The sequence below is a fragment of the Antrostomus carolinensis genome, unplaced genomic scaffold, assembly GCF_000700745.2.
Source record: "Antrostomus carolinensis isolate BGI_N321 unplaced genomic scaffold, ASM70074v2 scaffold12639, whole genome shotgun sequence".
In the NCBI taxonomy this organism is placed as follows: Eukaryota; Metazoa; Chordata; class Aves; order Caprimulgiformes; family Caprimulgidae; genus Antrostomus; species Antrostomus carolinensis.
In genome coordinates, this window is record NW_010337919.1 from 36,107 (window position 1) to 48,616 (window position 12,510).

At 36.2% G+C, this 12,510-nt stretch overlaps 1 protein-coding gene across 1 annotated transcript; it reads right to left on the reverse strand.

The window, feature by feature from the left end:
• Positions 1-193: 193 nt before the first annotated feature.
• ABCE1 (ATP binding cassette subfamily E member 1) lies at positions 194-11,653 on the reverse strand. The gene is made up of 17 exons (XM_010175341.1): positions 11,472-11,653; positions 10,963-11,048; positions 10,316-10,413; positions 9,804-9,921; positions 7,884-8,021; positions 7,644-7,713; positions 6,447-6,543; positions 5,370-5,459; positions 4,640-4,761; positions 3,738-3,959; positions 3,256-3,315; positions 3,113-3,171; positions 2,838-2,948; positions 2,605-2,747; positions 2,362-2,484; positions 929-1,040; positions 194-696 (listed from the first exon to the last, which is right to left on the reverse strand). The coding sequence occupies exons 1-17, from the start codon at positions 11,572-11,574 to the stop codon at positions 649-651; spliced, it is 1,800 nt and encodes a 599-aa protein (XP_010173643.1). The 5' UTR covers positions 11,575-11,653; the 3' UTR covers positions 194-648.
• Between the last annotated feature and the right edge of the window lie 857 nt (positions 11,654-12,510).

Below are 12,510 nucleotides of genomic sequence, written 5' to 3' on the forward strand. Positions count from 1 at the left end.
TCTGTAACTAGGTCTGAGAAGATGCACAGGGACAGATGACTAACAAAAGTGTAGATATCTTCCTTTAGCTTGTTTGTAGTCATCTTTTGTATGGTCTTAGTATGAGAAAAGGTGTGTGTGATGACATTGTATAAATATACACACTTTTGAATTCATAATTAAAGAATGTTAGCACTGTGTCACAGAAGAGCTGTAAGTTAGGAGGATATTTATTTATGAAACCCTCATCCAGAGAGATTCAACCTTTTTAAAATCAGAGTTGTTTCTGTAGCTTCACATTCTTGGTAAATCAGCTTCAAATATTTTCAAAATGAGGAAGTGCAGTCAGTACTGGGTACATGAGTAGAATATATTGACTTTGAAAATCTCCCTTATATTTTGAAAAATCAGGAGACTTATTTGCACAATTTCAAAGTGGTCTATTTTGAAATTAATTATTACACTGAAAATAGGGCTGTGTCACCAAAATATAAAGTGGCAGTTTTACTCAGACTAGGATTTACACTGCTACTTGTTCCGATGTTACGCACAGCAAGAGATTTTAAGCTCCAAAAGTTTAAGTGTTCTAAAACCTGACTGAGCCTTCTCATCCACAAATTCCAATATGCATTTCTATGGGCCAGTTACAGAGATGCTCAGATTCAATATTTAGTCATCCAGGAAAAAGTAGTTTCCACTCTTCTTTTGTTCCACATCCTTGGGAAGAGAAAAAAACATCAGTGTTACTTGAAGTAGTCTTTGTCAGACTTGAACAGAGCTGAAATAAAAGACACTTAACTCCTTTCTACTTCCCTTACCACTTACTTCACATGCTATTTTCCAGCACAGCAAAACAACCAGGTTAGTCTTCATTTTGTTCCTTATTTTAAAACCTGGCTCTATATTAAACAGTCACGGCTTCTTTACTGTAAAGGTGCTTCTCTCTTACCTTGATTGAATTGAGTTTGTTTATTCTTGGTCTGTAATTGTTGGGGTCTCTTCTAAAAGTGATTTCAAGTTGAGATAAAAACTTATTCATTCCAGCCAAAAGAGTCTGTGGACTGTTAAGAGAGAAGAACATTCCAGCTCAATTTTCAGCAGTTCTATACGATGCAGATTGCAGGCAGCTTTGATCTCCATCCTGAACTCAGTCAGGTCTGGTGACAAATGTGAGCTCTATTTGACATACCAGGATGTGCTACATTTTTAGTCAAATCATGTCTCAGACAAGAAGTCCTAACTACTGCTCTCATCTTTCAGTAGTACCTCAGCATGGTACTACAAGTCTTCAGACTACTACCTTTACATTCTTTTTGTTTTGTATCCACATGTGTGTATGCTGGCAGACTCAAGTTAATTTACATTCAAAGAAAAAAACCCAAACAAACAGAGTTGCAGTATTACCAAGATATAACAAAGATCATAACATACTGATACTGAGAAATGGTTATGTGATCATTATTCTTTACACAAGTGTGTTCTTAGAAGGAATACCATCAAAACCAGGCTAGCAGTGTGTTGGAAACACATGGCTTGACAGATGTGTTTGATTTATTTGGCTCACATGAATCCCAGAATCACAGAATGGTGGGGTTGGAAGGGACCTCAGGAGATCATCTAGTCCAACCCCCCTGCCAAAGCAGGATCCCTATGCCAGGTTACACAGGAAAGTGTCAAGGTGGCTTTTGAACATATCCAGAGAAGGAGACTCCACAGCCTCTCTGGGCAGCCTGTTCCAGTGCTCCATCACCCTCACAGTAAAGTACCTGATAATTAACACTGTTCTAAAAGCCTGGTTTCTAATAAGGCTGCTTCTCAAAAAGTCTCTGGATTTTACATAGAATTATTTACAGGAACAAAAGTAGATGTATCAAAAGGGACAGCTCTGAAAGAGTAAAACTCAAAGGGAAGTGTACATTATATGTTACTGTCAAGACTTGCACCTCAAGATTTGCAAACAGGTACCTTTAGTACACTGCTTTTTTGTAATACATCTTCATAAGCAGAGTTTACAATTGGTCCTTTTCATTCCTTACAATCAATGCTTCTTGTTCTCTGATTGCAATGTAATTGGTGTGCAGTTGCTCTAGGCTAGTTTAAGCCAGGAGCTGGTTTAATTTTTGAGGGCTTGATCACATTCTCTAGCTATGCCCCAACTCTGTGTCTAGGCAGCCTCCAAGTATGGGTCAATCACATTTTCTCTTCCTCGCTTCAAAACAAAAGGCAGAACCCTCAGGACACTCTTGGATCCCTTTAAATGCAGCTTAAATTTCCACAGGCAGGGATGCTTCACCTCCCCATTTTTGTTGAAGCTTCTGATAAGCCATTTATTTCTACCTTGTCCGTCTTTACCTTGCTTACTAATCCAAACAAGTGCCTTACCTGTTGGCAAGTGTGTTCTTGGAAGGAATGCCATCAAAAACAATCACACGATCAGCAAGATATGTAGCCATAATAAAATCGTGTTCTACCACAAAAGCTGTTTTTTTAGCATGGAGAATGAAACTGAAATATAAAAAAAGAAAATAAGAGTGAGCTAAATGTAAACTTACTGTAAAATTACTGGAAGTTTCGGTTATTTTTCCGTTTAATGACAGAAAATTCCGTTTAATTCGGTTACTTTACCGTTTAATGACTCTAGCAGCCATGAGACGTTGTTCAGAGTCCAAATATGCTGATGGTTCATCAATCAGGTAGACATCTGCAGGTTTACCAAGACAAAGAGCTAACGCAACGCGCTGCAACTCACCACCAGACAGTGTCTGAACCTATTGGGGCGGGGAGGAATAAGGCCATATTTAGTTCAGGTACAGGTAGAGAATGAAAAAAGTTAGGATGTTGTCTCAGGCCATTAGTACCTCCTGGTCAATGATGTTTTCTATTTGAAGAGGTTTCATTACATCAGTTACAAACTGGGGGTGTGTATAGGCATCTCTGATCTTCTCATGCAGTAGCTGCCGGACACTTCCCTATTAAAAGAAAAATGTTTCCACTCAGTTTTATGCACCACACAACAAGAAAAAAAGAGATTTAATAGAACTTTTGGTTCTGGGCATAAAGAAATTCTACCTGCGGACTATGAACATGCTTTTTGTAGCAAACACAATACTTAATAAATAAGGCTTAAACATACTGTAGATTTAGGACTGATCTTCTGTGGTTTATAGCTGACATTCAGGACCGGGACCTCACCTACAAAAAGATAAAATTTATAATGAAAACAACAGCCTTTCCAGTATCTTCAAAATAGGTTTCAACGAAGGTATTAAGCACTACCTCCTTCATCAGGCGTAAGTCTTCCTGCAAGCATTCGGATAAACGTAGTTTTGCCGGTTCCTAAAATAAAATGCAAGTTACGTATTTCTTCAGGCTTCTTAGTAACTTAAGACTTGAACAATTAAGTCGCTGATGCAAAGAAATACTTACTAAAGAATACATTTTAAAATTAGACTGTTTTGAGAAGAGTCAGTTCTAGCAAGCAGCACGTGCTATTACTTGCTTTTTCAAATGGAAGAGACATCTAAAGCTGCAATAGTCTAGACTCGTGGCTAAGCTCACCAAGTCACCTCTCATCCTAGCCATCTAAGTTCTTCTAGTGGGACAACAGACAAACACAAACATGCAGTAACTTCAAGTTCCTGCTACTGAAGGACCAAGCTCATGGTGTGACATCTGCACTGGGAAACAAGCAGTTCAACCTGACTCTAAACCAGTAATTTTGAAGCCTTTATGTTTTTAGGAGAAGAATTTGCACTTACCATTTTCCCCTAGCATCACCATAATTTCTGAATCGGTGAATTCTCCAGCTACTATGGATAGTTCAAATTCTCCCATCTTTTTTTTCATTCCTGGATATTTGTACATACACATCTTTTTAACCTCCTCTTCATTAGCTGTCTCAGCAACTTTAAATACCAGAGATGCATCTCGAAACCTTAGATTTTCTGTTGGAACATAGCCATCTAAGAAAATGTTTATGCCTATGAAGGGAGGAAAAAAGATCATTAAAAAAGGTCTACAACAAAGCAAGACAAGATGAATTTCAATTTTGGTAAGTTTCAATTGCACAAGGACAACACTGGATTTTAAGTGGCATGTTACAAGAGGCAACAAAACCTCCTGTTTGAACGTATGTTATGCAAACTGAATGAGGAAAATATCTTACTAAAATTACACAAAGGCTATAGAAGCTCTTCCTGAAAACCTGGTATTAGTGATGTGTGTAGGGTTTAGAGAAACTAACTGCTGTCGGACCCATTCTCAGAAAAACTGTTATTACTGAGTCTCAGTGCTACAAGTGTGGTCAGCTCAGCTGAACACTACATACATACCTCTGTACTAGGCAAACTCTCTCCTGCCCTTCTGCCACTATTTATAGGGTCTCTGGTGTAACTCCACTGTATACAAAACATGTGCAAGTATCAAAACCACGTCCATAGCAAGAGACAAAGGGCATTTCATAATTAAGACTTTTGGGTCTCGAGTTATAAATTTAGGATCGTGTAAAAACAGAAATTCTGCACAAAAAATAATCGGTTTTTAGTTACTGAACTGTAACAGGAAGAGAAGTTCACATAACAGACAACTAGCACTTTGGTACCTTTTTTTCTTCCACAGATTTTTTTGGGTATGTTTATAAAAATAATATGGCAAGAATTACCTTCTCTTACGCTGAAAGGCATAGTAACAACACCATAAGCACTTGGCACACCATACAGGCAGCAGATAAAGTCAGAGAGATAATCTAACACACTTAGATCATGCTCTACAACAATAATGTACCTGAAAAACAGAGCCAGAGAGATGCTTTTACACTTCAGTAGAAAACATTTTTCCTTTCTTTCTTACTCTAGTCTTGCAAAAGCAAAAACTATCAACATAATATTCACCTAATAAGGTTTCTTAGCTGTATACTAAATTAAGACAGAGTTCAAATCTCTGACAAGCTTTTTTTAAACTGCCCAATAATTGACATTGTGAGTTACAAGTTGAAAGTCCATCTTCAGTGTAAACTGGCAGCTTCTTTATGTACAGTAAGTGGAAGGATACTGATTGACTGGAGCAAAAAAATCCTTGGAACATATTAAGGAAAAAAAAAAATTTTGTGAGAGGGGGATGGAATGGCAATTTTTAGGTGAGAAATAACCACCTATATTTTCACATCCTTATTACAAAATTTACCCCAATGCTGAAATAGTACAGAAACTATAGGAAATAAGTTTCCAAAATGCAAAGGAACAGAATATTACTGACTTAGAATATTTTAAACATCTATTACTGTACAATACTGAGAAGTCAGCACTTCCAGGGAGATGGACTAGATGCTTCCTCCCTCTGTAAACAGTCACCTATTATTACACTCTAGCAAAACATTTAAAGCTTGTATTTACCTGTCAGGGTTTATTAGGGATCGAATAGTAATGGCAGCCTTCAAGCGTTGCTTGACATCTAGGTAGCTAGAAGGTTCATCAAACATGAAGCTAGCCCCAAAAGAAAGAATGAAGTCTTAGTAAATGCAAGCTTTCTACATATTCAGACCTAATACTAACATTTCAGCCATTAAATATACAGAAATACAAAATGAACATCATTTATATTGACAAAGAGAGACAAACTAAGAGAATGACATACTGACACCTGTCTTGAATCTCTGATGACTGTCACATAAAATTGTTAAGCGGTTCAAGTTAAGGATTACTTTGCCAAAAATGCTGACAAAGTTGTCAAATGTTACAAGAAATCAGCAATCAGTTAGGAATCCCATGCACTCAGTTCTGATTCAGCTTAAATTTAACATGAACTGGAAAGTACAAAAATACTCTAGGAAACTAGAAGAAGGCCATTTTCCAAAAGAGAAAAACAAAACAATAAAACAAACAAGAAAACCCATAAAAAAAAAAAAATCCCAGCCAATTAAGAAAAAAAGCAAAACCCCAGAAAACCCCCCCCCCCCCCCCCCCCCCCCCCCAAAATAAAATAAATAAAATAATCCCCAACCCAAACCCCATAACTAATCCAAACTTGCTTTCTTGGTACCAGGGAGTCATGAAACAGCACAGACTAGACAGTAATTTCCTGTTTGCAAGCCAGGAGAAGAGGGACACAAGTTCCCAGAGATGGGGAAGCATCTGTCTATTTCTTATTCAGAGAGGCTAAGCAAGGGATGCTGTCAAACAGGATACATCTATGTGTGATTAGGGAAAGGCTATGAAGTGGTGATGCTGAAATTTCACATTGGCCTCTGAAACTCTGTTTCTAGTCAGGTGAATTAAAGTGTGAAAAACTCTGAGATTATATATGGAGAAATATGGCTCTCAGCTGCTGAGTTGGTAAAAAAGATTTTTTTTTTAATCTTTTTGTTAAAATATTTCAAACAAAAGTATTTCTAACAGCAAGTGTAAATTAGAGGATCGTATTCTGAAACAGATTATTAGAAGCAATGTGTAACAGAAGTAAATTAAACATACATATCAGCCTTCTGAATGCAAACAACTGCACAAGCAAATCTCTGAAGTTCTCCTCCCGAAAGGTCCTCAACATTTCTTTCTTTCAGATGGGTTAAGTCTGCAAATAAGTGGTTATTAGATATGTTATAACCAACACAACAATTCATATTTTTATTACCTACAGAAACACGTATAATCACAGCAGACATCCTACACAGAGGAAAAAAACAGAAAGAAATAAAACCATCATAATGATATTTGTAAGTCACAGTAAGCTGTGGCTTCTCTGCAGCATTAGCCAATTAATGTGTATGGCTGCTTCTCATCATGCAGAAGGACTACATTTCTATTTGGTTTTCCATCATATATTTGGTAAAGATTTGTGGCCCTAAAAAGAAACTATCCCAGTTTTAAAACTGTTTCTTGTTAGACCAGGCTGAAGCGTTATGATTTTCAAGAAAATCAAGTTCCCCAAATGTTACAAAAAAATGAGTGAGGCCAGTATTTTCTCATCAGCTTTATGAACAGCAGATGTCAAGAATATCCTGCTCGCTAATAAGTGGGACTCAAAGACCCTGCTCTTGGTGGCACAATGCAGCCCCACCTTTACCACCCAGACCTACCAGAAAGAACCCTGTTGTTGATACAGCAACACCTAAATTAACACCTACATTTAACAGCAACTCAATTCAAAAGCCTGAAAAAAAAAAATGACCAGGGCTGGACTATGCAGATGTTTTCCTTATTAACTGCGTTATTCTCCCAAGTCAGTATTACTCCCATTATATTTACCTATATACAGGTTTGTTTTGGTTTGGTTTTGTTTTGGGGGGGGGGAAGGTTTGTTTTTATGCAATGGTTCTCACAAGAGGGGATGCTAAGAGTTTTCCAGAGTTGTAACCAAACAAGAACAGCAGATAGTAACTGGGATTTTTCCAGATTTAAAAATGAACACTTCCCACCATGAAACAGGAGCTGCATTAGATTCTGTTAACCAGCACGTATCCATTAGTTTGCCTTTGCCACTAGAAAGTATTATTTGCACTGGTTCAGATACGCTTGCAGCAAGCTCGATGCTTTAAACTAAAGCATCTTTACTTTTGAATTTTTTTTAATTGGTGTAATTTAGATCTACTATCACACTAGTAGTGACTTTAGTTTTTCAGTAAATATGGATTTTTCAAATGCTTTGAAGTTTGACTTTCCAAAATTACTTACCAAGCTGCTGACATACAACAGTTTGTGTCTTAGTTTCATCCTTCCTGTCCAGAATTGATCCCACTGTTCCCTGCATGATAAATAATAAAAAAAGCCCCCCATAACATTATTTAAACATTAAAAGCTTCAAACAGTAGTGGATTTTTGACATTGAATTATGCTGCTAAATGAAATCTTTCAACACAAGAGAAGTATTAGGGAGAAGCTCCCAGTTTTCTATTAGCTCAGGAGATTTCTCACCTTCGCAGCTTTAGGAATCTGGTCCACATACTGAGGTTTAATGATAGCTTTCAGGTCATCTTCCAGGATCTTGGTAAAATAATTTTGTAATTCAGATCCTCGGAAATAAGTCAAAATTTCTTGCCAGTCAGGTGGATCCTGTGACAAAATTAAAGCCTGTGTTTACTTATATCATTCCAAAGACATAACAAAAAAATATCAAATTTTAAAATTCCAATGAATACAGCAAATAGAATATGCTCACAAGATTTAAAAAAAAGCCTGGATAAAAGCTAGTTACCAAACTGTTATGTTGCCTCTGCAAAGTTTCCACTTAAAAAAACCCCAGAAAAATTATAAAATTGCAAAACGGAGGGCAGAAGTTCAGATTTTGTTTTCCAGGTGTCACTAGCCCTTTCAAGAAAAAGCATTTTAAATTTGCACCTAGGACATCCAAAACTGTCCTTCGACTGTTAAGAACCTATGAGTGACACTACTTAGTGGAGAAAATGATAGCATGGGTTACTGTAACTGCACTTATTAGCTACCTTGATCCAGCTAATCCAAAGGAAAAGGGTTGGACAGATAAAATCAACTTGCACAGAAGATGCAATAGAATTTGGTGATATGTAGGGGAGGTGCTTCCTAAGTTTTAGAGCAGAAGCAACATGGAAGATTCAATTCATACCACATGTTTCTGTGGTCATAATGATTTGGCTCTTCACAGGAAAGTCTGATTTTGGAAGCATGGTAATTCAATTAAGTACACATTCAGAAAATCAAAAGTTTTGCTATTTCTGCACTACTACTACCTGAAACAAGAACTCCACAAAACAACATAAACCAAACTTGAAAGAGAGTGGAAAATGTACCTGGGAAATTATTATTTCTTTGCAGTTTTAAGTGGCAGCCATGAAATTAATAATTTATTAAAACATGACTCTTTCAGATAAAGAAACTAATGAAGAAAGTCTGAATGCACTTGTTCCCACAAGTCCTCCTTGAAGGACAAAAGCAAGCATCAGAATTCAGTTATCACCACATGATTTGAAGGTGAGAAGGTGATAAATGAAATACTGTCTGATACAAAGAATCACAATAGTTATTTTTATGTCTTTTCTCTTATAATATTAACTCTTGGGAGTAGTACTAGGTAAATAAACCTCTGTAAATTATTTTGCTTGCTGGCGGCACAGTTTGACTTGTGTAAATATATAGGAAAATTGATCATGATCTCCCATGAAGATCAGCAGATTACAAGTTGTTCTATGTCTGGTTCTCAAAAAATACTATCAAAATTTTTAATTACCTAGCAATAAGAAGAAACTAAGGATTTTCAGAACTCGGTATTAAAGTGTACAGCAGGAAATCTCTTCAACAACAATTTATGATAACAACATATTTTGTAAGAGAACATCTTCAGAAGAATCAGAGACAAAAAAAAGCCTAAGAGACCATGAGGATGCATGGTAAGTGCTCACAGACACTAGAGCTGTTCAGATAAAAACAGTGTCGAACTTAGAAGAAACTCCAGAGCTTGAGCTACCTAAATCCCTTGATGGGGAGCAGGTAAATTGTGCAGGGGGGAAAAAAAAGTTGATATTTTTAAAGACTGGTATAAAAAAAAAAAAAACAAAAACAAAACCAACAAAACCTTAAGTGTGATTTAAAGACAGAAACCTACCTCTGATATTTATCTTTAGTGAGTTACAATTACAATTACTATACATGTTTCTTGAAAGATACACGGAATTTGCAAAAAAACCTTAGTTGAAAACATCCTTCTACTATTGTTTCTGTGTGGAGTAGGTCACTGGCTGTTAATAAGGAAAGTGCCCTTGTCCTCACAAATTCTATCACATTCACAGTACGAAAATTCAGTGGAAAAAATATAACCACAGCTATCTGTAATGCCAACTCTATTTTATTGCTGATACATACATCATATTTTCCAAGATTTGGCTTCTGTTTTCCTGCTAAAATTTTCAAGGCAGTTGATTTTCCAATACCATTGGTTCCAACCAATCCCAGTACTTCACCCGGACGGGGAATAGGCAACCTGTACACAACATCGATAACTCTGGATTATATTAATGCCAGCAGACACCAACACTTGGTAGTAAAGTAAATGTTACAACCTCTTTTCAGACTTCCTCATTATTTCAGCCTACTTTGTTAACTTGCCAATATATAATTCAAATTAAATCAATACTCCTTAAAAACAGAAGATAAGAAAGTTTTAAGAGCGGTCTGTTCTTTAAACAGGAGCTCTGTACAATGAGCACTACAATTTTGTTTCATTAATATACTTTTTAATAAGAAAAAAAATCACTAACATTCAAAAAGAAAGCTGCTGAGGTAATAAGCAGGAACACCTTGATGCACACTAGGTTTAGACTACCAAAAACTTGAATTTTTTTTTCTCTCTTGCATTGATTTGAGAAATAAAATACCTGTGAAGTTTGAAGGCATTGGCACAGTATCTATGCGTTGTTTCTTTCTCCAGGTTGCTAGGTAAATTAACAATTGACAAGGCTCCAAAAGGACATTTCTGCAATTGAAATACATGTATAGATTACTAGTACACACAAACAAATTATTAATAAAATGCTATGTTCTGGTACTGCACCCAGCTGTGTATTTAAATACTTTTTAAAAGAGCTTTTACCAAATTACTTCACTTTCATTTACACAGTCAACTTTCCAAAGAAGTTCTAGACCACATTTTCCAAATTGAATAGTTAGCAGTTTTGACTGTCAGTCTGCAATACAAATAAGGCACACTGCATATATTCTCTAGTTCTCTTACAGAAACGTCTTTCTACTGCTAGGTATCTATTGCCACAAACAAACAAAAGAAAAAACCCACAAAACCTAAAACTAAAACAAAGCCACAAACAAAAAGTTACAACCCACACCCTGCAATCCAACCAGTTCAGTAAAGTAACACAGTGCTTCACTTTCTATAAACAGTAACAGTTAACAAGGTCTGGTTGTTCAGGGAAACAAAATTGCTTTTTGAAGTTACAGTATGCACTACTAAATATAATAGCAGAATAAGGAAATTCTATCACTTTAAATACAGCAGCCTGACTTTTACCTTGATGCAAATACCACAACCAATACAAAGTGTTTCTGAGATCCAGGCTATTTTGCTCTGTGATGCGACTTCTATGCAAAGTTTTCCTGGTGAAAAAGAGTAAGATTAAGTCAAGAAAGGTTCTGATGAATCAGAATTCTTGCCAGTACGACTAAATTCCACAGAGGAACATATAACTGACTAACATTCACTGAAGCTTCAGATCATATGAAGACCTGAAAAGTGGTCTTTACAATTCCGTTGCTATTTACAATTTCTATTACTTTAATTCGATGCTATTAGTTCCATTCTATTCTATTAATTTAATTCTATTCTACAAATTCTATTACTATTTACAATTCTGTTACTTTACAGTTCTATTGCTATTTAACAATTGTTCATGCTTGCAGTGATACTTCTAAAGGCTTTATGAAGTGGAGCACGAGTGGTAAACAAAATAACCTTTCTAGTCGAACATTAATGAAAACTTCTCCAATTGCTCAAATACTTTGTAAAATTGCATATCTTACCCATTCGAACCACAGGACAACTCTTCTTGCATTCTTGACGGCATTTCTTTGGCTTACACTTGTCATGGTTGACAATAGCAATTCTTGTTAATTTGTCTGCCATAATGCACAATTTAGGGTTAAACACATACACCAATTATGAGGAGGAGGGGTGAGAGTCTTCCAGATCTTAAGGAAAAACGACAAAAATCCAAAAGACAATATAATTACTGACAGCATGGAGAAGAACCTACATATCTGAAGTTATTACTAGCAGAGTTCAAAGATGAAAAAAGCAAAATGATTTGATTTTTTTCCTCAGTACTGAGAATAACAATACTAATGACTTTCTCTTCCTATGAGGAACACACACCTAAGGACAAGTCCCTCCACTCGCTCCTGCTCCAGAACAACTGAATTACGAGACTCTTGGAAGTTTACAAGATATTACAGATGACAAAGAGATTTTTTTTTTTTTAGCTCTAAAGAAAGACCATAAATAAAGTACAAAGCATTTCCAGTTCAATGCCACTAAATAAAGTGGTGACAGCCTTACAGATGATGTCAATTCAAAATAATTTCAATTAAATGCATTATGTTCAAAGACACAACAGGGAAGGAGTCTTGAAATACTTCAGGTTTCCACACAGGCTGCATGTGCACTTCCTTCCAAGAACAGGATTCCAACATTTCTTATTAAAGAAAGTATTTTCTGTCGGATGTCCAGTTCATCTTTGCTCTACCAAACTAAAGTGGTTTAAAGGCTATTTACTACATAAGGCTATTATATGAAGAGAGGTTCTCACTTTCAGTCTCCTGAAAGGCGCAAGAATAAAATAAGTATAGGGTACATTTATCACATTAAACTTCATCCTTCCCTAAACCCATGTGTGAACTTTACTTGGAAGGAATCTTACAGCTACTACCCTAATATGAAAGAAAGGAAGAGACTGGCATCTAACAGGGACCAAAGGTCACAAATGAAGATGCTACTGTATCTTTAAATCCATTATTATCACAGTTATGAATATTTTAAGTGATTCACTTTAAAAGCAGTAGT